The 27,054-nt window shown below is 54.4% G+C and overlaps 8 protein-coding genes across 8 annotated transcripts; 4 read left to right on the top strand and 4 right to left on the bottom strand.

Moving 5' to 3' along the window:
• Positions 1-3,124: 3,124 nt before the first annotated feature.
• On the bottom strand, positions 3,125-4,462 carry CDEST_01649 (uncharacterized protein; the record flags this gene model as incomplete). Its single annotated transcript, XM_062917808.1, has 2 exons — positions 3,125-3,771; positions 3,823-4,462. 2 exons carry the CDS (start codon positions 4,460-4,462, stop codon positions 3,125-3,127), a joined length of 1,287 nt encoding a protein of 428 aa, XP_062773859.1.
• A 3,026-nt stretch (positions 4,463-7,488) lies between these two features.
• CDEST_01648 (Putative proton-dependent oligopeptide transporter family, MFS transporter superfamily) lies at positions 7,489-9,677 on the top strand. Its single transcript, XM_062917807.1, has 3 exons — positions 7,489-7,545; positions 7,641-9,066; positions 9,126-9,677. Exons 1-3 carry the CDS (start codon positions 7,542-7,544, stop codon positions 9,520-9,522), a joined length of 1,827 nt encoding a protein of 608 aa, XP_062773858.1. The 5' UTR covers positions 7,489-7,541; the 3' UTR covers positions 9,523-9,677.
• Positions 9,678-10,240: 563 nt separating this feature from the next.
• On the top strand, positions 10,241-10,889 carry CDEST_01647 (uncharacterized protein). The gene is made up of 2 exons (XM_062917806.1): positions 10,241-10,484; positions 10,561-10,889. The coding sequence occupies exons 1-2, from the start codon at positions 10,427-10,429 to the stop codon at positions 10,794-10,796; spliced, it is 294 nt and encodes a 97-aa protein (XP_062773857.1). The 5' UTR covers positions 10,241-10,426; the 3' UTR covers positions 10,797-10,889.
• Position 10,890: 1 nt separating this feature from the next.
• CDEST_01646 (Putative aldehyde dehydrogenase domain, aldehyde/histidinol dehydrogenase) lies at positions 10,891-12,779 on the bottom strand. The gene is made up of 3 exons (XM_062917805.1): positions 12,596-12,779; positions 12,067-12,542; positions 10,891-12,003 (listed from the first exon to the last, which is right to left on the bottom strand). Exons 1-3 carry the CDS (start codon positions 12,617-12,619, stop codon positions 11,001-11,003), a joined length of 1,503 nt encoding a protein of 500 aa, XP_062773856.1. The 5' UTR covers positions 12,620-12,779; the 3' UTR covers positions 10,891-11,000.
• A 32-nt stretch (positions 12,780-12,811) lies between these two features.
• On the bottom strand, positions 12,812-15,168 carry CDEST_01645 (Putative cytochrome P450). The gene is made up of 5 exons (XM_062917804.1): positions 14,560-15,168; positions 14,404-14,503; positions 14,265-14,333; positions 13,597-14,205; positions 12,812-13,521 (listed from the first exon to the last, which is right to left on the bottom strand). The coding sequence occupies exons 1-5, from the start codon at positions 14,923-14,925 to the stop codon at positions 13,076-13,078; spliced, it is 1,590 nt and encodes a 529-aa protein (XP_062773855.1). The 5' UTR covers positions 14,926-15,168; the 3' UTR covers positions 12,812-13,075.
• Positions 15,169-20,763: 5,595 nt separating this feature from the next.
• On the top strand, positions 20,764-21,469 carry CDEST_01644 (uncharacterized protein). Its single transcript, XM_062917803.1, has one exon. The coding sequence runs from the start codon at positions 20,827-20,829 to the stop codon at positions 21,466-21,468; it is 642 nt and encodes a 213-aa protein (XP_062773854.1). The 5' UTR covers positions 20,764-20,826; the 3' UTR covers position 21,469.
• Position 21,470: 1 nt separating this feature from the next.
• CDEST_01643 (Putative FAD-binding domain, PCMH-type, FAD-binding, type PCMH, subdomain 2) lies at positions 21,471-23,675 on the bottom strand. Its single transcript, XM_062917802.1, has 5 exons — positions 23,462-23,675; positions 23,089-23,388; positions 22,903-23,035; positions 22,783-22,841; positions 21,471-22,720 (listed from the first exon to the last, which is right to left on the bottom strand). The coding sequence occupies exons 1-5, from the start codon at positions 23,570-23,572 to the stop codon at positions 21,800-21,802; spliced, it is 1,524 nt and encodes a 507-aa protein (XP_062773853.1). The 5' UTR covers positions 23,573-23,675; the 3' UTR covers positions 21,471-21,799.
• A 2,971-nt stretch (positions 23,676-26,646) lies between these two features.
• On the top strand, positions 26,647-27,027 carry CDEST_01642 (uncharacterized protein; the record flags this gene model as incomplete). Its single annotated transcript, XM_062917801.1, has 1 exon — positions 26,647-27,027. The coding sequence occupies one exon, from the start codon at positions 26,647-26,649 to the stop codon at positions 27,025-27,027; it is 381 nt and encodes a 126-aa protein (XP_062773852.1).
• Between the last annotated feature and the right edge of the window lie 27 nt (positions 27,028-27,054).

The raw sequence follows: 27,054 nt of genomic DNA, 5'->3' as shown, positions 1-27,054 counted from the left end.
TTTGCAGCCACAGCACTGTTGCATGCACACGAAGATCAATACCTGTACATCGTACCTGTAGACACGCCATCCCCCCCCTCCATGTTGATCCACCGACCCCCTCCTCCCTGGCATTGGCTTCGGTCTGCTTACGGTCTGCTCTGGAGGGTTCTGAAGTGAGACGGGAGTCCAGCATCCAACCAACCAACCATCTTGGGCATTTGCTGTGCTTATCTGTGGATTCAAGTCGCCCGCCGCCCCGGCCGCCGTTTCGTTCCCCAGAGCCCACACTACGGATACCTAGACACCAATCCCCCCGCCTCCGCGAGTTTGCAAAAAAAGGACAGTCCCCCCACCCGTCGTGCACCTCAGATCGGGGTTCCGAGACGGCCCAGGCGTTCGTTCGTCCTCGAAACCAACCCCCGCGAGACCCAGCTGTGCTCCGTGCTGGCTGGCGGGGCGAAGGGGGGAGAGGAGATGGGGGGGGGGGGGGGGCAAGGGTTTCCACTCCGATGCTCACATCGATGCTGAGGCTAAACTGGTAAAGATGGAACGACAACGAGACCGTCCATCACATAATCATCTCGATATCAGACCGATGTGGAGAACTGCAGAAACAAGCGACATCACGGATGCGAGCCCGGAAGAGAGGGCGGCTGGGGGGGCCACCACACGCACCATCTTACGTGCATGTAACCACGCCGCGGACGCCTCCAACGCGCCGTCTTGGACAGCCGACAGACAGACAGACAGACAGACAGACAGACATACAGACAATAGACAGACTGCCAACCTCGCCGCGGTGGAGTCCAGTCCCATGGTGTGTTTGTGTGCGTGCGTGCGTTGTTGGGGAGGCGTTGCTGCCAACGCTGGTGGAAATGAAGAGCGGCACAGACTATTTTCGGCGAACGAGAGAATAACAACAGACAGTACGCTATTCACTCCTCCTATCCCGCAGCGTTGGCAGGGCCCCCGGACTACGGCGATTCTGTAGGGGCTGGCTAGCTGGCTTTGGGTGAGTAGGGGGGCGTGTTTCTTCGCTCTCTGTTTTATTCCCCGACTACCTTTCAACCCCCCCCCCCCTTTCTCAACCTCTGCTCTTCCTTAGCGTTCGACTGTGCGACTGTTTCCCTTTCTGCTCCTCCTACGTCCCTGCGTTTACGGGAGAACAATGCTTTGTTGACGGGTTGCCTTGACGTCTTGTTAGTCGGTGAACTAGTTAGTCTTTGCCAATTGTGTTTGTAAACCCATGACCAGCCATCACAGAGATATCCAACCGCCCAAGCACTGGCTCACTTTCTGCACACATTACCACCCAAACGCACGGAAGCCTGTCTATTCTGTCTACATTGGACATGCTATGCTAGTGCTGTTTTTGGTCATTATTTCGTACCCAACAAAATTTGCCTTCCCTCGGGCGAGGATCGGAGGATGCGATGGAGGGTCGGGAAATATCATCCTATCTCACACTGATCTTAGAGTGCCCCTCCCCCCTCCCCCCCTCCTTCCACTGTCCTCATCCAGCCTCGCTCAGTCGCTGTTTTAAATTTTACGTCTGCTTCTCATTTGGCTAGACCTGTTGCCGACTGCTGCAGAAGTGCTGCGATGGGTTCCCTCGCCTGTACGGGCGTGAAGTTGATACCCAAGGGATTAGCCTTCCCACAATGGCTCCTACAGACGCCAACGGACGCCCTGCAACAGGACGTTTCAGGGTTCGATGAGGCGTGTCGTTTCTGCTTATCGACTGCAGCCTGTAGAACGCAGACAGACATCCAAATGTGTGAATGGGTGTGATGCGATGCTGCTCCCTTCTCCGCCCAAACGCTCCTTGGTTGGCTGTCCTCCATTACAGGACCCTGAATTGATGGGAAGTGGAGGGTTTGGATGACGCCAGCGATCATCCTGTAGTCTAGGCCCCTTGGCCCCTTGTTGTACTCCCCCGCCTTCATGCCGTTCGACTTTTCGGGATGCTTCGATGTCGTTCGACAGCTGAGAGGGGGAAACCGCCGTTGATCGCCCCCCTTAGTGATGCTAGGGTTATGGGACAGGATGGCTAGCGCGGCTGTTGATGGGCAAGGTAGACGGGAGGGTGTTCTGGCTAGCTAGGACGAGTAGGGGTCCAGTGAGTGGTGAGCTGATCTGCGGTGCTGTGATGTCAAACATGGACGACTGATGATGCTTCACATGTGACTGCTTGAGCTCATGACGACGCCGAGGTTGTCTAAGTCGGCAGATCGTGGACTTCCGTTGGTAAGATCCCAAGTCCATCGAAATCGTAAACTTTATGTCGGTTATTGAACTGAGCTTCACGGAACCAGAGTCTACGAGATGGAGAACAGTCAATTGTGGGGGAAACGAGTGGCAGGTTAAGCCGTTGATGCCGCAAGCCGCAACTGATGGCCGTAGAGCACCTGGTTCCTCCCCTGATCCAGATGCCAACAATAACCAATGTCCGTTAGGATGGCTCAAGACATCCCGGCATCTCCAACTTCAAACTTCAAGTAATGAAAGTCGTCCAAGCCTACTCAAAAGGGCCACTTACCTTCTTGGAGTTGAAAATATCCTTTGACTTTGAATTGCCGAGCTGCACTTGTCCCGGGGTATACGGGAAGACAACTCAAGTATATGTCTGGGTCTGGTGTAGAATAATGTAAAGTTCCCATAATGATTGCCAGTTTCAAATTAGTCATTGGCTTGTATGGCTAAGTCAACTTCACAAACACGTGCGCTGGCTTGGATAGCATTCCACATATTGACGCTTTCATGGACGCTTTCATGGACGCTTTATATCACATCTGCTCTTGGTCTTAGTTTAGAACGGTCATATGTGTTACTAAACACTTCAGATATGAAGGTGAAGGAACGGATACGTGATTCGTGGTCTCCAGAGAGAGAGTGAAAACTGTTAACCACCGCCTCCTAGGTCCTCAGACACTGGAATGTCTTGAACTTCACAGTTGCTTCTTTCATGTGATTGCTTGTATTTCTGATGAAATATCCACAACTTTAGAAAGCTAAATCCCATATCGGTGCTTGTTCAGACTAGTAGATAAATGTGAGACGTTGGCGCTGCCAGCCCATCCTGTTGTAACTTTTATAGCATTTTATGACTGCGTGACATGAAGTCCCCCCATCGGTCAACTCGCTACTGTGGGCTCTTCTTTTTCGTCTTTTTACCATTTGCATTGGAAATCGGCACTTGCGCCTCGGCTTCAGCCCTCTGTAGCTTTCTCAACGCTTTCGCTGCTCTCTTGCTCAGCGTTGGTGACGAACTACTACCCTCAGCCGGCGCTGACGAGCTTCCAGGGTCCGAAATCGCGGAGGAACTGCTGGTGGCTAGAATCAATGGAGACTGATTGGCATTGGAAACTTTGAGAGCCGGAAGTCTGTTGTTTTGATCAACTCCTGAAGATGCTATTCTGTTGGTGGAGGAGTTTCCTGGGACTGTCACCGCGGAGATATTGACAGTGGTTGGAAGCGATGGAGGCTGGTTGATCTTAGAGGCACATGTAATCCGAATTTCCTCGTTTTGTTTGACTCTTGAAGAGGCATTTGTGACTTCTCCGGCCTGGTCTGGGGCTGCCTCCTCGGCAACGAGGATCTGAAAGACAAGTCGGAGAATTATAACGAGGAGTAGCGCCAAGTGGAAACACAGTTTGAGCAGAAGGACTAGCTTATCGAGAACATTGACAGAGTTTCTGGCAACGTTGGAGGAGAGTCGTTTGAGCTTTCCGAACGTCTCCAGGTTGATGAGATGGCGCACGGTTGTGTTTACCGCCCACTTCGTGGACACTGTCTTGAATCAGCAGTCGATTCGCTGAACCGGATGAACTTTCGACTAACCTCGGTGCTTGCTCACTAATCTCCAGGTCTTTGTGTCCTTTGGCCGAGATTTGAACATTTGGTACCATGAAGGTGTGTGGTCGTCAGGCCACACCTGGTACCTGAAGGATTGTGCCCCTTCGACTGTAGGGTGCCACAGGAAGATCTTGGGGATCGGGCGGTTTCCAAGATCGCCGCGAAGAACAGGAAGCTCTATATCTTGCAAGCTCGTCATCTCCGACGGGTGGAAGCAGTCAGGCGGCGGGGGCGTTATGATCGTTGCGACTTCGCCTTGGGATATGCGCCATGCGAATATGAGGGACGCGCCCTTGATGTATTTACTCCATGCCGCTGCCGATTTCTGCGATTTAAGACAACTCGGGTGATCCGGGTCCATCAGCGGACCCATTGCGATCCGCAAGGTCTGCATGTTGTGTTCGTTGGCCGCCTTTGAAACCTTGGTGTATTTTACACCGCTCCAAAGCAGCTGTTTGTCTCGAACCCATTCTGGACCGCTGAACTGCTGGATAATGTCGCTGGTCTCTTTTAGTGTCAAATACTGGGGCCAGACTGTGCACAAGAGAGCATGCTGGTCCCGAGTATCTTGACTGGCCCAGCCACTTGGCATGTACGAGATTGAAAGAGCGGATATAGTGTCCATAGAGACTTGTGTAATGGGCTTGGAAAGTCTTACGAGAGTGAGATATGTTGAGAGAAGCCGTTTGTAGAGACACTGAGATAGCGGCAGCCGTCGTCCCTTATGTAGTTCGGCCCCTGAAGGACCTTTTGCCTCGGTAGCATGAGACAGAAAGGCGACATGAGGAGTCACTTCCATATAATAAAACTCAATCATGAGACGTTTAATATCTGCTGACGTTCATGGTGAAGTTTCGGTCTGGTTGGCTGGGAGAGCAAACCTTTACTGTACCGCCTCGGAAGTTTCCAAGTTGAGTTCCAACCCCTCCTTCAAAAGCGAACCTCATGCTAAAGGCCAATAGTGCGAGAGTGTACAGAAAGACGTCGCGAACTGAAAGCGATGGCTATGGGTGGGCTTTGCATTCCTGACAGTGGAGGAGTTTTGACATTGAATCAGTGGAAGTTGTTAGCATGAGAAGAGGTCCTGTTGTTTCATCGATAGATATGAACTTGGTGTTCACCTCAATAGTACCCTCTTCCCATATCTGAACACTCCTGTAATTGAATTCCAGTCAGCAATATTTCTAAACCATAAACATGAAGGCTGACTGGTTTGGAAGGTCAACCAGGGTGCACCTCCCTAGATAGAGGCCAGCGGACAACGAACGGAGTATAAGCAGTGAATGGATTGCTGGTCACATTTGTAAAGTAGTCTATCAAGTTCACAGAAATCAGAGGGGTGGAGGGACAAGAACATAACAAAAACAAGCTTGCAAACGGTATACAAATGTCAAGGAGTGTGCGTTCGTTGCCAAAAGCTAACGTTGCATTTTTTAGACAATGCTGTCCTATTCTGTTGTTGCGTTTTTGATAGCAATGCAACTTTTTCCTTAAAAAACAAAATCAACATTCTGAGTCATTCTCGAATCATAGAAACCGGGATGGTGAAACAAAGATTACAATCTTTCATCGGCTTTATACCTAAGTACAGACCTTCCAAGACGTCTTCTGGAAAGGTCTCCATAGTTGTCTGCGCGTCAGAGGAGACTGAGTGGCAGATGATGACGCAATCTCGCCAAGACGATCCTCATTTCTACAGTAATTCTATGTCTGCCGCAGGATTCAGTTCAGGTTCAACTCTGACATACTCTAGGAGCTGATGTATAATTCAGGCAGATCATCAGTAAACAGAAGGCGTCCTTGGCATATTCCCAACATCATAATGTTAGACAGTTGAAGACTGACGGAAGCCTGCAACATGCCCTACTAGACCACGATGGCGACGATGAGGATGATGTTGGTTCCGTGGAACAATTAATCCGGCGGTTAAAGAGCACGATGTTTTGCGCTGGCGGCCAGCAAGACAAAATGGAGACATTTTGCTTCCGTGACCGGAACAATACAGTCCGGAGAGTGCGTTGATGCCCTTATCTCTCGCGTTCCGAGTTGACGGCTGCATAAGCTATGTATATTTTGCTGTCCTCATATCTCGCGATTCGAGGCACGCGACCCATGACTGAGCTGAAGGGTGTTGCGCCATCAACCGCATAAATGATGCCCATGGCTCTAGGCCAATGGAGTGACGAACGCATCTCAGTTCAATTTTGTGAGGAGATTGACTTGATCTCTCAATTTCGGGCGCCGAGATGGAGAGACCCCAGACAGACACTTGGTCAGCTTCAACCTGTTGGTTACTTCAACGATGCCTCGCGCCACCCTTCACGGCTGAAGCTCGCACGACAAATGAGGATAACAATCATTGAGAAGAGCAGAACTCTTCTAAAAAATTTTTGAGGACCTTGTAGCGGTTCCCAGTCATCACCCTGGGTCAGTTCAACGAGAATAACCCCTTGTGCGCATTATCACAGTGGGGTTTGGATTGGGATTTTCGCGGCCAAGCGGTTGGCAAAGTCAAAGATTTGGCGAGAATTGTTCAGCACAGGACAACAAAAACAACAAGAAGTGGTGGCTGCTCCCCTCCCTTTTCGCGTGTTAAATGACTCGGTCAGAAATTGGCCACCGAAGAGATCAGGATGAGGCAATAGGGGCAAACGGCGGCAAGTTGAGATATTTCCTCATACCTCGGCGCACCTCGGGCGATGGTCTTTCATAGGCCGCGTCGCGCATATCTGTTACGCAACGAAAGCTGGGATTGAGGTTGGGGTGGACTATGGCGACATCGCGAAGTTTTCACAACAGCTCTGGCGCGACCACTCACTGTGACTGATCCAGGATCGACGGCGCACTTCGCGGCCGAGAATTAACTTTCGGTCGCCCCGGCTGGTGTCCAATAACGGCAAAGGAAAAGGCACATCGAATACTGTCAAGTTGCTCCTCGGGGATACCCTCTGCGTTTGTTGGGCGCGGAGCGATGTCAGCTCCACCTTTTGCAATCACGCAATCGACATCGTGTCATGGAATTGTCGGCGGATTTGGAGTCAAAGACCGATACGTGGTTAGTGATATCGGCCCGCCTCCATATTTGGCGGTGGACGCGGTCCACGCTGGCCGGGGAAGTGGGCGACGGAACAACGATGCGCCCTGTTTGTCGTTCCCGTGGGATAAGGTGTGTTTGCGTGAACGGCGGATCCAGTATCAACCAGATCGAGTCTGTTCCACTTCGCAGACGCAGTTCTTAACCAGAGGAGAGGCCAGAATAATCCAAACGACCAAAACGATGACATGCCCTCTGGTTATATATAGAGGTTGTCGAGAGCCTGTACAGCAATAGGCCATCATACCACCCACTCACTTACCGGGACCAGGGTACGGATGGAGTCGGATGGCAATGTCGCAACAAGCTTCCACAAGCTCGCGATCTATCTTGGCCCCGCCTTGGCCGTCTGGGCAGCGCGCTGGTTCCTGAAGCGGTTGAGTGCAATGGGGCGGTCTATGCTAGTCTTCCGGGGTCATATCTTGGATTGCGACCTCCCGGAGGTGGTGTGAGAGATAGCATAGTCGGGAGAGAGAGGGAGGGAGGGAGGGAGGTCCAAGGTTAAAAGACCCGGCCGGGCTCTTGGTATCACTCAGCTCCCTCTTCACCCCGTGCCTCCTTTTTCTCCCATTCTCAGCTGCCAAGTCAATCTAGAGCGAAGCTGAACATCATGGGTAAGTTAAGTCACTTGCAGAGTTGCATGCCAAGTTTCAACTCCAACCACAAGCGCCTGGGCAGCAGCCCAAACTGACGTGTTCTCGTGATACAGCCGAGAACGTCGTTGGTCTCAACGTGAACAAGGTCGTCGAGCCCGTTTCGGACGACCACGGCGGATACCACTCGGAAAAGACACATCAGGTCGCCGCCGCCGCTGCCGCCCTTGACGCCGAGTCCCAGACCAGCTCGCTCGAGGGGACGCGCTCCGTCGTCGACGATGATGCCTACCCGCCCCCAACGGAGGAGGAGCGCACGACGCTGCGCAAGGTCGCCGACTCGATCCCCTTGACGTCGTGGTCCCTCTGCATCGTCGAGATGGCCGAGAGGGCGTCCTACTACGGCGTCAAGGCCGCCTTCAACAACTACCTCCAGTTTCCCCTGCCGGAGGGCGGCCCCGGCACCGGTGCCATCGACCCCTCGAAACCCAACTCTCATGCCGGCGCCCTCGGCCTCGGACTGCGGACCGCCTCGGCGTTGGGACTGCTCTTCAACTTCCTGGCCTACTTCATCCCCATCTTCGGTGCCTGGCTGGCAGACGTCAAGATCGGCCGTTACAAGGCCATTGCCCTGGGTGTGTTCATCGGAGGCGTCTCCCACGTCATCATGGTTGGCGGCGCTGCCCCCGCCGTCTTGCAAGGTCCTAAAGCCGCCGCCGTGGGCGTCTTCCTCCTCAGCTACTTCCTTCTGGCCTTCGGCGCCGGTATCTTCAAGCCTAACGTCGCGCCGACGGTCATCGACCAGTACAAGCACCAGAGGGAGTACACCAAGGTGCTCAAGTCCGGGGAGAAGGTCATTGTCGACCCGGAGACGACCATCAACCACATCATGCTGATCTTCTACGCCTTCATCAACGTCGGCGCCTTCTTCTCCATCGCCGTCGTCTACATCGAGAAGTACCACAGCTTCTGGCTCGCCTACCTCGTTCCCGGCATCGTCTACTTCTTGCTGCCCGTCCTGCTCGCCGCCACTTACAAGCGCACCGTCCGAGTGCCCCCCCAGGGCTCCGACCTCAACCGCTTCGTCAAGATCACCACCTCCGGCATCAAGGCCAGCAAGGGAAACATATTCGCCAAGAACTTCTGGCACAACGTCCAGCCGACCGTCCTGGCGGAGCGGGGCGTCCACGTCGGCTACTCGGAGAAGGATGTCGACGATGCGCGCCGCACGTGGCAGGCCGTCCAGATCTTCCTGTACATCCCCATCTGGTACCTGAACGACGGCGGCGTCGGCAACGTGCAGAGCAACCAGGGAGCCGCGATGACCTCCGACGGCGCCCCCAACGACCTGCTCAGCCACTTCAACCCCCTCGTCATCATCGTCTTCTCCCCCTTTATGGCGAACGTCGTGTACCCCTTCCTTGAGCGCAGAAACATCAAGTTCGGCCGCATCAGCAGAATGACGGTAGGCTTCATTCTCGCCACCATCTCCTCCGTCATCGGCGCCTTGGTCCAATGGCGTGTGTACGCGACAAGTCCTTGGTAAGTCCAGAGTCCTCAAGGTAGAAATACATAAACGTGGCGCTAACACAGTTTCACAGCGGCTACAATGCCAGCTCTTGCGATGAAGTCTCGCCCCTCTCCATCTGGTGGCAGATCCCCAACGTCGCCCTCGGAGCCATGTCTGAGATCTTCATCAACGTCACTGCCTACGAGCTTGCGTATGCTCGCGCCCCCGAGCACATGAGATCGACCGTCGTCGCCCTCTTCCTGTTCATGACGGCGCTGAGCAGTGCTCTGGGCCAGATCTTGCTCCCCTCCATCGCGGACCCGACGCTCATCTGGGCGTGGGCCGCACCTGGCATTGCCCTCTTCGTCCAGACCATTGTCTTCTGGTACAGACACCGTCACCTCAACGATGATGTCTTCATGACGCACAAGGAGGATTTCGAGAGTGCCAAATCTGATGAGAAGCTTGTTGGGAAGGAGGAGAAATGAGGATAGTTCCTGTGTGCTACTAATAAGGCCCTGACTTGAATGCTTGTTTGGTTGATCGTTCAATCTAAACCAATCGACAATTCAGTCTATAGAAAGTACGGCCAAGTTAGAAATTTACTACAACTAGACTTAATGAGAGACAAACCTGTCTTTGATTGAATTTCTTCCGTGACGTCCAGATGCTGCTGCAAGCGGAGTAAGTAGACAAATTTTCGTGTTAGGGACGAATTGATTTGTTTGATGAATGACTTGACCGGCAAGAAGGCTGCGTAGGTCTCAAATTCCGTTGGTGAATTGACTGATTGAACCCTAGTTTGAGCTCAAGAAACCACTCAGTCGTGCTAGCGATATAAAGGAGGATGATAAGGTAAGCCTCCACAACGCGGTGTATCCAAGTCTTCATCTTGACAACTAGCTCCCAAACCAATCGCATCTTTGCTTCATTTTCTCTTTTCTGCAAAAAGGTGGTGTTCCCCCTCACGGCGACGTGCACGTTGGGAACACTTCCAGCATCCCCAAGGATACCCCAACCATTCTCTGCGTGAGATTTGTCAGACCATGGCCCAGGAACCGATGGCAACCCGTTCCCGGGTTCGAAGCCAGCCCCATAAAGTGTCAACGTCTCACGGCAGAGGCTCCGAAACAAGTATCACATACCGACTCAGGCAACGTCAGTTGTGCCCATCGATCGGGTAATCGGGTTGTTACCCAAGACGACCTCGCGAAGCCTCTGCTTTCGAGAGGCATCTCTCGTCTTTTCTCAATCGATAGGGAACCGGCCTCTGGAGATTCTGAAGAAGCTAAGAGAGCGCGACTTGCTGGCAGTGCGAGCCCCTGGACCTCCCCGGACCGCTCGACAGACCATACATCAAAGTCAACGGGCTTTCCATCGGCACTGCAAACCATGCGACTCGGCGACTTTGCTTTTGTTCTTTTCCTGGCATCGGAGGGGGTCTCCGCCGGTAAGTATCCGTCTCCCAGAGCCCTTTCTCGCTGTTATCGCTGTTGTCCCACACACAAAACTCACAATTCCAAAAGCGCCCAGGCCTCGAGGCAAAGCTCTCGCGATCACGGTAATCCCCCGCGAGTTCAAGCATCCCGCGAAACGAAGCCGGCCCTCGGTCGAACAGACAGCCGCCAACGGACGAGCATGCGGGAACACGGCGAGGCAGGGCGTGTGCGACAACGGCAGATGCGGCAACTTTGTCGCGCCCACGGGATTCGACGTGATACCCGGCGCCGAATCACAATGCGGAGGGTCGAATTCTCCATGATGCGTGTGCTTTTTGCATGTGGGGAACGATATGCTTGCTCTTAGTCCACCGATAATCCATGGCGCGTAATGAATCTCGGCTGTATTTACTACCCAAAGAACACAAGACTGGACAACTCGCATCTTGACATAGCGTTAGCATTGAATACCATTGCATGTCATTTCAACCATCATTTCCACTCGATAATCATCACTCACGATAACTTTAGTAGTGATCCTCCAAAGTCATGGTGATCGTCTTGGAGACGAGGTACTCCTCTACCGCCACGTCCTTCCCGGACTCCTTTCCGTACCCGGAGAGCTTCATGCCACCAAAGGGCGACTCCGCCGCCGACGAGTTCCCGGTGTTCATCCCAATCATACCCGCCTCCAGGTTCTCCATCAGGCGCCACGTGCGGTCGACGTTCTTGGTGAAGAAGTAGCTGGCGAGACCCATGCTCGTGTCGTTGGCCCACCGGACGGCCTCGTCTTCGGTCGAGAAGCGGTACACCCCGAGGACGGGGGCGAAGGTCTCCTCCCGGCTGATGAGCATCGACTGCTCCACGTCGCGCAGGATCGTGGGCTCGTGGAAGTAGCCGGCCTCCAGCCCGATCTCCGCTCCCGCCCGGCCGCCGCACACGACCTTGGCGCCCGCCGCCACGGCATCCTTGACGTGCGCTTGCGCTTTGGGGATGGCGCGGGGCGTCGTCAGAGGGCCCATGGTGGTACCGGGCTCGGCGCCGTGTCCCATCTTGATCTTCCCCGTGCGCTCGACCAGCTTCTCGAGGAACTCCTCGTAGATGCCGTCCTGGACGTACACGCGGTTCGCGGTGATGCACGCCTGGCCCGCGTGCCTCCATTTCAGCGCGAGCAGGTGCTCGAGGGCCTGCTCCTGGTTGCAGTCTTCGAAGACGATGAAGGGGCAATTCCCGCCGAGCTCCAGCGTGAGCTTCTTGAGGCCCTCGGCGCAGTGCTTGGCGATCAGGCTGCCGATGTTCGTGGACCCCGTGAACGACACCTTCTTCGTCAGCGGGTGCTTGCAGAGCGCCTCGGCGACCTCCGGGGTGTTTTCCAGAGAGGTCGTGACGACGTTGAACACGCCGGGGCCGAAGCCTGCTTTGGTGGCCAGATGTGCGAGGATGAGGCACGTCAGCGGCGTCTCCGGGGAGGGCTTCGCGACCATGGTGCAGCCCGCTGCGAGAGCGGCGCCGGCCTTTCGGAGAATCATGCTTGGATAGTGTCAGTGTCGGGACGACGTATGACAGGAATGGAGAAGAACGGGCGATACTGACGCGATGGGGAAGTTCCAAGGAACGAGGGCCACCGCCACGCCGATGGGCTGTTTCACGACCAACACCCTCCTGTTGGGTGCGGACGGTGTCGATATGTTGCCTCGGATGCGCTCAGCCTCGCCGGCGAACCACCAGGTGAAGCCCAGAGCATAGTCGAGCTCGCCCTGCGCCTCGGCCAGAGGCTTCCCGGACTCGTGGGTCAGCACCAGGGCGATGTCGTCTCGGTTCTCGCGGATGAGCCGGTCCCACTCGAGCAGCTTCTTCGCCCGTGCCCTCGGGTTCTCGAGCCGGTAGGTCTGGAAGGCCTCGTGGGCCGACGTCACGACGGCGTCGACGTCGGAGCGGTCAAAGTCTGGGCTCGAGGCGAAGACCTTGCCGGTCCCTGGGTCTTCGATGTCGAATCTCTTCTTGGACGATGCCGTCACCCAAGACCCGTGGACATAGGCATCGGTCCTGAGGAGGTCAGGGTTGGTGAGCTGACACCCTTTTCAGTATGCCATTTATCTAATTCAAGCACCTGACGACTTACTTTGAAGGGCAGGTCGAACGCCATTCTCGAGTCCTTGCAACGTTCCGGACCGTAATGGGCTGTTGAGGTGAAAATAGTAGAAACTGGTGGTAATCTGAGCTGGGCGCGCGGTCCACTTGATGGGGTTTATACAGCCTACATATAAATACGGATGCGGAGATGTATAGCCGACTTGGTGTATTAGTTCTTCGTGACCCCGCACCCCCAAGGCACTCAGCGTTGTTCGGCGTCGAGGATGACGACATCGTACTTGAAAATGTTTATGAAGATAGCCAATAGACTGGACTATAGTCACACATGAGGTCCGGATGTGGATGAAAGTCCCCCAAGGAATAGGCATATCTATTCAAACCAAGGGGTAAAGGCTCCGAGTCAAAAAACCGTCTAAAGTTTCCCACTGCCCATGCTCCCAAATGCTCGTTGTATCACCAGCCTTGATTGATGAGGTTGATCACACTCTCCCTACCATGCTACAAGTAATCACACAAGCTGTTCTCGGAACTTCTCCAAATCGACCTCATCAGCCCGTCTCCGGATCTCGATCTCCAACTGCGGGTTCATGATAGGACTGTTGCCATACTCAAAAACTTCAGCCTTGGCGCCAACCGGCAGTCTCCACTCGTACTGCAGCAGGATGTGTGCGAGGACGATCTTGATCTCGTTCGCGGCAAAGAAGCGTCCGGGGCAGGCGTGCTTGCCGTGACCGAAGCCGAGGTGCTCCGGGGCAGTGCTGACCAGCTGCGCGAAGTTCTCCTTGCCGGGCTCCTCTCGCAGGCGGTAGAACCGATAGCCGTCCCACTTCTCCGGCTCCGGGTACACTTCCGGGTCCCAGAGGGCGTGAGAAGAGACGCCCACGCAAGCTCCCTTGGGGATGAACGTTCCGTCGGATAACGTTACGTCCGCCGTGGCGATTCGCTGCATGCTTGCTGCAAGTTGAGGGTGATGTCAGTTCTTGGTCCTCTCTACTTTGACGGGGTGGTGGGCGATGGGCAGAGACTTACCAAGCTGCAGAGGTTTCAGGCGCTGGCTCTCCTTGATGACGCTGTCCATAAGCTTCATGTTGTACAGCGAGTTTTTCTTCCAGCCACTCTCGTTCAGAGTTGTGATCACCTCCTTCTGGAGGTCCTTGATGACGTCTGGATTCTTCGCCAGGTCGACCAGCACCTGGCCCAGAAGATCCGTGGTGGTGTGTATAGCAACCGTTGATAGGAAAAGCTGGCATAGAGACGGGTCGAGCGTAACCCCCTTGGCCTTGGAGGCCTTCTCGAACCAATCAATTGCGTCCAGGTACTCGGGCTCGGGTCTGCCATCGGCAACAGCCTGAGCCTTTAAGGCGTTACGCTTGTCGATGATGGGCTGGATGATGGTGGCGGCATCCCGGACCCGCCTGCGCGCAGACTGGCAGACGGGCAGGAACCAGTGGACGAATGCTCGAAGGAACAGGGGGTATTCGCGGAGTCGGTCTGCGGCCGTGAAGCCGTCGAGGGTGTAGTTCTTGGTGATATCGAGCCAAGCTTCGTTGCGGCAGAGCTCTGTACCGAGGAAGACGCGGGAGGATACACGGGCGATGAGTTGAAGGACGGTGGGCCGCATGTGGATGGCGTGCCAATCTGAGAAAGAAGCGGTCAGTCAGTAGCTGTTGTGTTTGTGCGTCTGACGGTTACGTTACACTTGTTTTCTGTGAAGATGTGCTTGAGGGCCAGGGAAGTTTCGCCGGCTAGAGGCTCAGTGACCTTGGCTGTTGTACAGGTTTCAGCTCAGTTCTTCTAAGGGCATGATTTGGAGTGAATGACAAGGGTGGCGCATACCGAGCTGCTTCGTCAAGTCCTTGTTGATGACGGTTAAAAGGGGGCTGCCGTGGTTGCCAACGGTAAACGCCTCGAAGCCAGGATACTTTGCCTGGAAGAACTGCACAAGCCGTTATTTTTAGAGCTGCAATCACGTCCGAATGATGGTGCTCGTACCGCTTGCGAAAACTCGGTGAAGCTTAGGTGGTTGTGGCTGCGAATCTCGTTGGCCATGCTTGGCGGCAGCACAATCGACTCGTCCATATCGCTGACCATCTTCATGGGCTTGTTCGGGTTTGCGCTGAACCACTGGCCCATGATACTTCTCGCGTTGGCGAGGTAGTACTTCTTTGGCCGGCTATTGGTGAGCTCGAAAAATTTCTTCTGGTTGGTTGATGGGAGGTTGATCTTGGGACCCTGCATAGAGTAGATGAAGAAGGCCGCCAGCAACGTTGCAAAGAAGTAGGGTATCGGGCTTGCTGGTGCGTCGAGGGTGAACCCCGTATCTCCCAAAGGAGCTTGGGTGGGATGAGACTTGTCCATGATTGAGCGCGTGAATGTAAGGGCGAAGTTTGGTCTTCAGAATTTCTGCTTTGAGTCTCAGAGAGGAGACCATCCAGAGGCAACAGACAATGGGGACCAAGATTCTTATGTAGGCGGAAACCAGATCTGTGCAAACAGCACGTTGAACAGCAGATGAGAGACAACAAGAAGCAAGAAGTGAGAAACAAGACGGGCTTTCCGTTATCCCGCCAGAGCCCACTCGGGCGGAGGATACATGTCGCCCGACATATCTAGATGGGCCCTCTAGCCAGGATCGACGTGAGGGTAACGACATTGTTGGGGTGGCGGGGATGAGCGGGTTCTTTTGCATGCATACGCTGTCATGGACGTTCCTGACGGCCTGCAGGCTGTACGATGTAAATGTGCTTCAAGCCCTCCCCCCTTCCCCACCTTGCTTCATGCTCCGGCACGAGCCAATGCGAAGAGAAGGATTGGAAAAGGTTTCTCAGGATTCAGTTCATAGTTTGCTAGCTGTTGTGCATTGAGAGAACAACAGCGGGCGAGGTTGGAAAGCCACTATAGCCTTTTGGTATTGAAACAAGACATGGTCTGTCAAGAAGCTCAGCCGATGTTGTGTCGATGACAAAGAGTAAATGACAATGGATGATAGCCGGCTGATTTGAGGGATACTAGTACGGATCATGACATGCAGAACCATTCTTTGACCAAAGCATACAGGGGGGCCGTTACTTAGGAAGAAGGGCTTGACAGGTAGGGGGGGGGGGAGGGTCACCATTAGGCTTCCTTGTGAGACTTGCACATGCAATACGCTGCACATGATTCGTCTGCAGCTTTTCGAAAAGAAGTGTCGATTCATGAAACATCAAGCATACTACGATACAGTTCCTTCCACCACCCAAACCGTCCATTGTCCCGGCCGGGAAGCCATCGAACGCTTCGTTGTAGCCGGATCCATGAAGATCTACACGGATACTCCCCTGCGCCGAGCGGTATCGAGCCTCAACTCTGCGCCTATTCCCACCACGAGCCAATGCCAATGGCTGCCGCAAAGGGTTTGGCGCTTGAAGCGGGAAACCGGGATTGTCGATCACAGCGCCTCAGACCCCGGTCAAGACTCCATTCAGGCGGTCCCGGGCCCGAGTTGCCGCTGATTCAGCGGATCGACCGGGAGAGGTTCGCGTGCCGATGTGCTTCTCGACCTCCAGTTCAACGAAGGAAAACAACGATACGGCCTCAAAGCCTGTCGTTTCCGAGTCACGCTTCCTCCGACGTGGGTTACGGCCGATCCCATCACGCACTCCCGATGTCCAAGTGGCATCTCGGGGAAAACCCACGACGGACTGGCTTACCGCATCTGGATAGGTAGTCTAGTGTCCCTTTCTATCCGCCATTTCTCTTTCTCTCACCTAATATCTGCATCCCTGGCAAGCTTCAAAAGCTATTGGTCACAACAAGCAACCCCGCCAACAGGGAAGAATAGCTCAAGGATGGGGCGGCCCGCCAGGTGGGTTGTCCCAAACTTGGCCACATGGCGTCAGGAAGGGCCGTCTCCAGCTCCGAGATGACGCACGCCGCGTTCCTCCAGCTTCACGCCGTCTGGTCTCCTGAGAGAAGCCCTTCAGACGCAGCAACGAGGCCTAAGAACGCTAGCTTATTCAACAGCAAAGACCGGAACCTTACTAAGCGCATTCTCGAATCAGACCGCGCCGCGCCTTTTGAAAACATGCTGGACCACTTCCCCGGTGTTGTTCGCTGCTTGTCGCACCCGTCCCCTTCACAAACTCTCACTCGACTTTGAAGTGAGACCCTCCAAGGACTCCGCTGCATCTCGTGGTGTCCGCTTACCGTGACGCCCATAGCAATCCCGGACGCTTCTCCCCCTTTGCTCCCTCGCTCACCTCGTGGCAGATGCTGGTCCCCCCCCGGAAAAGAAGTCGTGAAGTCAGGGGCAGACGCCCAAGGTGACGGCTCTGTCGTCATTCCCCTTGAAAGAGGCTTTAAACATGCTCCCTCTCGACTTCGACTTACGCAGGGTAGCTGCTTCATCCGAAGACGTCTTCAACAACGCTGGATAGCAGCAACGGCAGCGACGAAGACTCTGAGGCTAGTCTTCCAGCCTTTTTCGGCGTTAGAAAGGCCCAGCCGATGGAGAATACACCCACCAGGCCGGCCCGTTAACCTGAAAAAGCCCCGCGCCCGCATCCGAGGACCGACTTGGACCTACAGGCGACATTTGCCGCTGTGTCCACGACGAGGTAAGTGGGGTCGGCGCCGTCTAGTAAGCCCGTGCCGCCGTAACCCGCACGGATGATTGCGTATGAGTTGTGGGTTTGAAGAAGATGGTCTATGGTGTGCTCGCCAAAAGAGAGACCTCCCTCGAGGACCTCTCGCAGTGCTCCCTTTGTGGAGGTTTCGTGTTCGTATTGTTGTTCTCCGATGGCCGTGTGGGCCAGGCGCCCGCACAGACTGCGCCCCAGGCACAGATGCCAACGTCCAGGTTAGATTCGTCGGCTCGGGCAGACAAGATACCAGTGGGGGGGTGCAACAAGAAGGGGTTTGACTCACAAGACCCAATGGCCTCTTTGAGGCGATCTACCCGCTTCTCGAGTCTGGGTGCGATCGCTCCGCGCGTGTCCATTCTGAGAGAGGGGGCGTGCTTGAAGGACGAGTAAAGGGCGACGATATCGAGATCCGGGCGTCGCAGATGAAGGGCCTTGGGGACGTCTAAGGCATTGCGGCTGGCTGCAAGTTCGATTCCAAGATTCTACTAAGGATTAGACGTGTTTTCCTCTGTTTGAGCAGACTGCCATCATGTCTCTTAGCTGCTTACACCACATGCGCCTACAGTAAGACGATTGATGGCGTCAGCTGCGGTCGGCTGAAGATGAGGGCTGGGGTGGAGATGGAAGTTGGCGGCACGTTCGCGACCGAAATCGGCAGCATGGGACATGGGACAAGGACACAATACATGAGACACGGGTCAAAGGCTTGGGAATGGCGAAATTGATGAAATTCCGTGCTTGTTGATGTACCACATCATATGTCTGTTTGATATCAACGGGTAAGTCATCAAATCGGCTTCCAAAGAGTCAGGGAGGACGGCTGGTTCAGCTCATCAAGGCTGGGACAATCCGGCTGGTTGCTGACAGCAGCGGCATAAGAATCAACGATATACCAGGAGGGTTCCGTTCCGGCGGATTCCTCAGGGACGGTGCACGGTGGTGGATGCAAACGAACGGACAAGCACAAGACCGCGGACGAGGTGAATACCTCATCGTGCGAGAGAAATGGAAATGCTCCCATGGACTGACAAGCCCATCCCCCCGGCACACCACCCAAGCAACCCTGGCAGCTTTCGAGCACCGCCCAACAAAGTACATCGATGCCACACACTTCAATTATACCTCAAACGCTTGTTGCGTGACCGCCACGATGCCATAAGCGTTGCATATGACCTGGAGACGATCTGTTGCGTCGGAGAATTCGGGCTTCCCGATGACGATACGACTTATGGATCCTTTCGTCTCGAGAATGTGTACGTAGGCGCGCGACACCTTGGACAGGGGCTTGAATCATGGGCACCCGTCGTCCACGGACGTGAAGACAACCTAAGATATGACGGAACGGAAAGGAAGATTGAGAGCATCAAAGTCGATTGGTTCCGTGTCACCTTGCTCTGGCTCGCGTTGCGTGTTCGGGCGGCCGGGGCCTTGATCTGCTCGTCGTGGATCAAACTACTACTGCTGTCGTCGCCGTTGTCGTCGCCGTTGTCGTCGCCGTCGTCCTGGTTCATGGCCTTCATGGCTATCGGCGTTACGGTTGCCGCTGGGGTCCGTAACAGAGTACTCGTCGACATGCAGCGCGACCAGGCTGCCTAGTGGTGCTTCAAGAGTCAAGACTATTCAAGGCCGCCTAGATTCGGCCGAGAGACGGATCCTCGCCGATTTGGAAGGTTCGCATTCGCTCAAGGTGCTCAGGTCACTGATCCTGTGCCAGCCTCGAAGCGTGCCACTCATCGCCGTTCTCGTTGCTGGATGTTGACTCCAGAAAGGGTTCATATCAGTCAATATGGTGGAAGTCAAGATGGCGATCCAGCCTATGGCCGTGATGTTTGCGTAAATGGAAGGGAGTATCATGTGGTTTCTCCTGCCTCGAACCAATACATGGAGTGCAACGAGATGGAGTCAACATATGGCTAGTCGGTCCTGGTTGCCGTTTACTGCTGCTATGTTGCCGCTGCCAAACGTGTCAGCAATATCTGGGTTGACGTGGCTATGTTTTCAGAGAAGGGAGGAAAGAATGGTTGAGAGAAGGAGGAGAAGAAGAATAAGTGGAAGTGGGTGAATGGTGGATGCGAGAACGAGCATCGATGGCGATGGTGGGGGCAGAAAGTACGTACCGTGGGGGTGGAATGGCGGGGCTATTGTCTAGATACTATGTACGGATACCTAATCAGCAAAATGCAGTGACATGCTCGGTGTCACGTGCCACACGTGCATCGCGTCGTGGAGGCAGGCAGTGAGGCAGTGACAAATGGCGTTGGTTAGCTGTTTCAGTGTGCCATTCCCACGCGGAGCATCTTCGAAAGCACTACCTGCAATACCCCAGCCAGGAGAAGAAGCCGTCTCTGCCAAACACATCTTGCCCAATTGGCCGCCGACATCGCTCCCCGAGGACCCCGACAAGATTCTCACGTGGCAGTCATGCTCATTGCATGCATTGGCTCAGGCCCAGCGTAGATCCGTCCAGTCTCGAGACCGCTCGCCACCACCCACTGAACAAGCCTTTTGCGTACGTCTTGCTCAACATTTTCTCTCTCTCTCTCTCTCTCTCTCTCTCGTGTGTCCCAGTATGCGTGATACTAATCAACGTCTAGGTCTTGGTCGGCAGTTGCTTGAGATTGATGCTGCTACTCGACTGCGTTCCGTTCAGCAAAATAAATATGGTGTCGCGTGACTGCCCCCCCCCCCCCCCCCCCTTAAGCAATGAGGGGCGGCAAGGGCTGCATTGGTTGACCTCGCACTTCTTCTCCCATCCGCAATGAATCAGCCAAGACACCAATCTCTTTTCCATTACGCCCATCCCTTTATGTTACCATAGTCCCACCTCTCGCCAAGTAACCATATCAACTACTGCTGCACGCCGCCATCCATATCCGTTCTTTTGACCGTGCCGCTGCGAACACCTCTAGCTATCCGGGTTTGACTCTAGACAATTGACTGTCTGGGAGAGCGTAGCTGCCACAGTAGCATTAATCAGCGCGAAGATACTGGCCAACGATGCACATTGCCGTTCGGCTGATGATGCTGAGCCCTTGCGCCGGCTGATCGAGGCTTCTCGATTCCGCACCTTGGCTAAGAGGTGTAGGGTGTGTACAAAATGGCGCCAGTCCATTGCCTGACGTGCGTACTCTTAGGAAATGAATGTTGCATGAATTGTCCCACTAAAAGTGTTAAAGCGGAGGGTAAATCCCTGTATGCTTATTTGAAACTACCTGAATGGGGCAAGGAAAGAAGCCGGCGTGGCCGGAATAAGGCCTGTGTTGTTGGTTGAATTGACCCAGGAAATAGTGATAGGCTACTTGCGTAGATCAAGTGTGCCAGGTATAATACTTTTCCAGCGCGTAGAGCTTTTAGTAATTAGTCCTGTGCAGTTAAGGTCCCCAAAATGTGTAGTTATTTTTGTCTCTCAGTATACACGTATAGAAAACGAACTCTCGGCTGATGATTCCCATTATTTTCTAATTTCGATGCTTACAGTGCCGCAAATACTTGGGCACTAAAATATACATCTAATCAGACTTGCTTTAAGTATAAGACGCCTTTCTCCTGCTGTCCCTGCCGCTGCTCAAGTTTACCTCAATCTATTACTTTCCTTTTTACTTGCTTAATACACTCTTTTGCAGCGAACACTCACATAATGCTTTGGGCTATTACACTCCTTCTTACTCTAGCTTCTTGCTTTGCATCCTCCCAGCCCTTGGTGCAAGAACGACGTCGGCTATGTGTTGGCTCGCTTTGTTTGGGCAAATCCAAGCCCCCTGCCTCTACTACCGAAAACTTCAGCATTGGAAATCTCAAAGGCCTTATCGAACGATACGATTATGAAGGCGATGGATTCCCTACCCTCCAACAGGTTCCCTTGATCCTTTGGGACGGATCGACTACCGAGCGCCGACTGAACTACCGCATCTGGAAAGTGGACGGCCTTGCAGATATCATGGTCGATGCTACCGTAGACACCAAGGGTAGATTCTCCGTCTTCCTTGAGGTCCAGATTACTGGTAAAGATAATCTCTATGGCAACTTTACCGGAGCGGCTACATTGCGGGTAGCGCGCATTGATCCTAAGACACATAAATGGGTGAATAAATGGGTGAATCACGAGGAGGGCTTGGCTCGTGGAAGTGGGAACAATCCCTATCCCAGGAGGACCGTCTTCAACATAGAGATGCCCACAAAAGTGGACCCTACGTTGATTGAGTACACCTTTAATGGAGAGTGGAGTAAGAGCTCTCTACACATACTGGTATCTTTGATATTATCACTAACTATACTCTAGGACGTTAACCATGATACTGAATACCCCTTGTAAAGAAATAAGTAGGAATGATTTTAGGTGTGTTTGAAGGCCTTGCTGAGTTTTGATGCGAAACTGGACCTCCCTGATTGGAACATCATGGAGTGTCTTCTCACAATGCGTAATAACGCTGTCCCACAAGATTTCCGCGAAACTGTGATTAAAGAGCCTTGCAGATCCTCATAGCCGTCGTGCCGTGACCCAGGAATGATACCGTCCGCCGAGCCTCCATCAACAACTTTCCAACCTGCTTCGGTCTTGTGGTGTGCGCAACAAAAGCACTAAGCTAGTCTTGGGGTTCGTTCTACAACGTCTATCGAAGATGCGCCAGTTTGAAACCGCCCTGCACACCGTACTGGAAGAACCCCCCCGGATCATACTTTGCAGCAACTTCCTCCATGAAGCGGATGTTCTCCTCTCCGTATGCGGCAAGAGGATCTTGATCGGGACCGGCGTAGTTCAAGTACAGGTACGGCAACAGCTGGCCCGTCTCCTTGGCGTACGTCTTGATATCGGCAACGGCCTCGTCGAACCTTCGCTTCAGGAGATCTCGGTACCTGGTACTCGGAAGAATAGCCTGGACGCTGAAGATGACCGAACTCTTCGTGTGGATCTTGTTAAGCCCGAGGACGTTGTCGCCGTAACTGGAAGTCGAGGCGGGGAGCGGCGTCAGCAGATAGATGATGCGAAGTTCCTCGTTGACGTCGATCAGGGGCTCGACGTCATCGATCACGGCTTCGAAGGACGAGAGGATCTTCCGGCCCATGTCGGGCGTGTTGCGATACGTCAACGTGCTCCAGACTTGGTATTGGCCGGATGTGGACGTGATCTGAGCCGCGATGCCGGTGACCGGGAGGTCGGCCCGCATATCGACAAGAGGCGACAGGTCCTCGAGCCCGGCGAAAGCGGTGGTGTTGGACCGTCCTTCGGTATTGACCACGATGAACGACATTATCTTTCCGCTGGCCGGGCCCCACGCAGCAGCCGCGAAGCCCGAATCGTCCGGGTGACCGTTCGCGTTGCCGTCAACCATCTCAACAAACTTGCGCATGATCGCGTCCTTTTCAGTGTAAGGGAAGATCGTGATACCTCCGAATATGTTGTGCGAGGGGAAGTGTCTCAGCTCGTACTTTGTAACGAGCCCGAAGTTGCCCCCGCCACCCTTTAGAGCTCTGAAGAGATCTGGGTTTTCGTCGCTAGCCGCCCTGACGACGCTGCCGTCGGCCAAAACAACCTGAAATGCTTTTCTGTCAGCAAACCAATGCGCCAGTAACGGCTTGGGCACGCACGCCTGACCTCGAAAGCGGCAGCGCTATCAACAGCGAAGCCGATGTAGCCAGAGTACCACGACAATCCTACAGGGCTGAGTGTCAGCATCGCGCTTCTCGAAAGAGACGAGATCTGAACGCAGGTTACCGCCGCCGAGAAGCAGACCGCTGACTCCGACGGTGCTCTCGCGTCCACCAGCTACCATGATACCTCGGGGCTCGAGATATCGATACACATCTCCCCACCTGTTTCCAGAACCAATCGAGACTGTTCCATTATCCTGCGTGAATCGAATCTCAGCCTTGTCTCAAGACGAAGGATCGGCGATCTTACATTGAGATTCAGAGTGTTCAGCCTGACGAGGTCAATGGTCACGCCAGAGGCGGTGTTGCTGGCGGGGAAGTTCGAGTGTCCGCCTGCACGGATGGCCACGTTCCAGCATTTGCCAGCTTGGGGTGTGTTGAGAGTCTTGATGGCGGTGGTAACCTGTTCTACCGTCTCCGGCTTCAAGATGCAGTGGGGTCTCAGGTCCTTGCTTTCGCCGCCGTAATAGGTCTCGAGAGTCTTGTTATACTCGCCGTCACTCTGGAAGAACAGCTGACCGCCGAGACCGGCATCGGCAAGAAGTCCGCACTGTAAAGGACGGGGATTAGCGGGCCGGCATGGAGAAGAAACGACGGAGCCCAGAAACGGTGATTATTCCTACCGGCTTGGATCCCACGAGAGGACTACCATTCGTCTTCTCCGGAAGGGCGGACACCAGAGGGACGAGACCCAGAAACCAACCCAGGCCACAGCCCAGCGCTTTAAAAACCATGACAAACCGAGTCTTCAGAGCTGAAGATGATGTAACTAATTGCAAGATGAATAACGTCCACGCGTCTGGGGTGACAAACTACTACCACGAGCGGTTCTTGATAGAAATTGGGAATTGCCCAGTTCATCAAACCCCGCTTTTAAAGGCGAGAAAATCGATGAGTGCAATAAATGAGGGAGACGCCATGTTGAGCGACCAACAGGATTAGAGCTGCTGTGCCCCATGGCAGCGCCCTTAGCAAATGCGTCGAAAAGTCGGTAACCGCACCCCCCTCAGTCATATCGCGAGCGCCTCTAGAGCAGCTTTGCTCGTCAATGATGGACCGGGCGGTGCAAAAGCCTCTGCATCTTGCTCGATCTGTTTCTCGCAGCAGCATCAGCAAAGGTCACATTTACAGGCTTGGGCACGACGTATCAATTGTTGATATAAATTTTCTCGAACAAAACAACTCCATGATCTGAAGGTTGACGGCACCCACGCATCACCAACCTTAGCTGCACTCTAAGCAACCAGCATCCCGACTCCAAATGTCGAATCGTCTCCAACTTGCAAGACCAAAGCTTCGAATGAGATGGAAAAGTCAGAAAGAACAGAGAACAGTGCACCTTTCTCATGGAACCAACCGCACACTTATGAGCCGCATGGATGGCATATGTGACCTCAATGCTCGGATGTTAATTCTTAACATTAATGAGCCAAAGGGTTACCCTGGGCAAAGACTGCTCAGAAATTTCCGAAGACCTGTTATCACGAAACGAAGTCCAAAGAAGGCAGAAAAAAGGGGTTGAGAGAAGAATCTTCTGCCCAAAGCTGGAGGCGGCGCAGTCAACATCCTGGATCCCCGTTTACACCCCGGAAAAGGCGACACTGGATCGGACGCACGCCCGGACCCGACTCGGAGGCAGCCTTAAGAGTGGAGAATACTCTGTAGGTATCGAGAGGCTCGGTATAAGAGTTACTCCGCTTCTCGCAAGGAATGAATCTGCCTCGTAAGGCTGCCAGGAGGGAGGAATGATGCAACGTCCAGTGCACCACCTATCCCTCTGGTGGTGGTGGTGAGGCCAGCGGACACGAGAAACTTTTCTTTGAAATCAGAAAATGGGCATCTTGTGGTCGTGGATCTTGACAAAAGCTCTTCTCGGTCAGTGAGTTACATGCCTCTGAGCGGCCTCCGGAGGCGAGACGGAAACGGCCCCCAAATGGGGGGCTGAAGAGGTTAATTTCGTGGGCCGCTGCTTTGCTCCCAGTCCGTACCGCCAGGGGTCCGACTGTGGGTGTCCTTTGTCAGGGTATCGGATCCTGCCCACAGCCTCGCACGCGTCAGGCATGTCGCCGTCTCCCGCTGGAAAGAGACGTTTGTCTCAAGATGAAGAGGTGACGAAAAAGAGTCGGCGGCGACTAGACGGGTGGGTGTCGTCTATTTCCGTTCAGCTCTGGCGATAAGGGGAAACTGGTTGACCCCGGAACACGCAATAAGGGCGCGGCTATCACCAAGGCCGTGGGCGGCGAGCGGGCGGTGACTGAAGCGACGCGGCGAAGGATCGAAGGGGTGTCATGAGTGTGTTTGTGTGGACGGGTTGACGCGTCCGATGACGGCAGCCGCGAGCCAATGCGAAGAGCTGAACGGATATGGGTGACTGAGGTTGAGCAGTTTGATACCAAGTCATTGAAGGATTTGTGCGACACGAATGATGCGATCTCCGTATCGGTCCAGGCAGAAGTTTGAGTCGAAATCAGCCGCATCGCCATCGAGGAGACCGACGGCACCGGGTTAGTCATCAGCATGAGAATCAGTGGTGGGAACGGAGTAGCTAGCTGGTGCCTGCTGTCGCCGGCTGAGAAGGACGCCAGGTAGTGCGAGTGGAAAAAGCGGTGTGGAGACTTCAGGTACGTATCGTAGAAGTACGTTCCTCGGAATCAAAGGGACCGATGGGTACGGACACGGGCGGGAGTCTGTGTGTGACCTTCGGGGTGGGAAAAAAGAAAAGAAAAAAAGAGGACAAGGAACGTCCCCAATTCCTCCCTCCTCCACCTTTTCCTCTCCGAACCCGCTTGGATGCACTGCGATGCAATGCGACACGATGCGACACGATGCGATTGAACCTTACAGAGAGCCTCTTGCAGACTGCAGGCGTAGGGATGCGATGCTCGTCATAAACGTGCCAGCAAAGCCACAATGATGAAATGTCAAGCTTCGATCGGTCTCCCGCCTGCACGAAACAAGGTCTGGCTGCGTCGGTTGGTCCGAAGACTGAGAAAGACCGAAGGAAGAGGGGAGGGGAGGGGGGAAGCAGGCTGTGGTGGCTGAGCTGGCCTTGATCGTGTTAGAGACGTGCACAGCCCTTTGCACCCGCTTGCTAACTTGGCTAACACGCATGGTTAACATGCATGGCTAACACGATGGCATCTGCCATCTGCCACATCTTTTTGCCTCCTGGGCATACTAGATTGGCCTGCTCGGACGAACTGCTCGGCACCGGCACGCTCCTGAGGGACGGCCGTCATCGCTGTCAACCTTGTCGAAGCCATCAGTGGCTCTCGTCGCCCTTGCAGCAGCCCGTGATCCATTCTTCCGGCATGACGGCCACCGTACCCGGCAAATGGACCATTCCTGGTCTTCAAGTCGTCGAACGTGGGACTCCCACCAGGCCTGGCCACTCAGAGCAACGCCATTACGGTCCCACGACGTGGCACGCCGTGGCAGCAGCAATGGACAAAGAGCTTGCATGAGGCCCGACGACGTGGTGGTGACTCAGGTGTCATTCGTCCACTTCCTTCCCCTCACCGAAGCCACTTTGAGATGGGGACGCAGGCCAGCCAGGGTCACTGGAACCATTGCGACTCGCCCACGATGGCGGCGGTTGTCGCTTGTCTGCTTGATTCGGAGACGAACCTCAATCAGACGCGCCCGAACTCAGACCGCGTCTGCCACCGAGTGGTTCGATTGCCGCTGCTCTCCGCGTCAAGCTCGCATTCTCCAATAGCCCATGGGTTGCCCTTCCTCTGGCCTAAGCAAATGAGAACCAGGGCAAGCATTGTGCTTTACAGCAAGCACCCTAGAATAGCATCATGCCATGGAAAACGTTGTTTCGTCGTTTGTCCACACGGCCGACGTGTTGGTCACCTCTTCAGAGAAGGCTGAGACGCCCATCGGCCACTTTCAACGGCCTCCCGCAACCCTCACCGTGAGCTGCGATGGGCACAAGGGCAGCGGAACGGTGCAACGCAGGCAAAAGGCGCCGTTGTGCTGTCCAGCCCCTCGGTCCCCCTTCCCATCCTGCGTTGAACCAGACACCACCACTCCTCCACCACAACGGTGGCCACCATCGCTCGCACTCCGTGTCTCGACTCCGACGGCCATACCCACCGCGCCCTCAGATGCAAGGCCGCTTCTGTGGGGACAACTGAGGACTCAAGCAAGAGACATCATGCGCGTCAAGCACTGGGCCGTTTGACTGGTCAAGAGTCCTTGGCTCCCTCCA

Source organism: Colletotrichum destructivum, chromosome 1 (genome assembly GCF_034447905.1).
Source record: "Colletotrichum destructivum chromosome 1, complete sequence".
Lineage (NCBI taxonomy): Eukaryota > Fungi > Ascomycota > Sordariomycetes > Glomerellales > Glomerellaceae > Colletotrichum > Colletotrichum destructivum.
The sequence above is the reverse complement of the archived record's forward strand: the minus strand, read 5'-3'. Positions and strand labels throughout refer to the sequence as shown.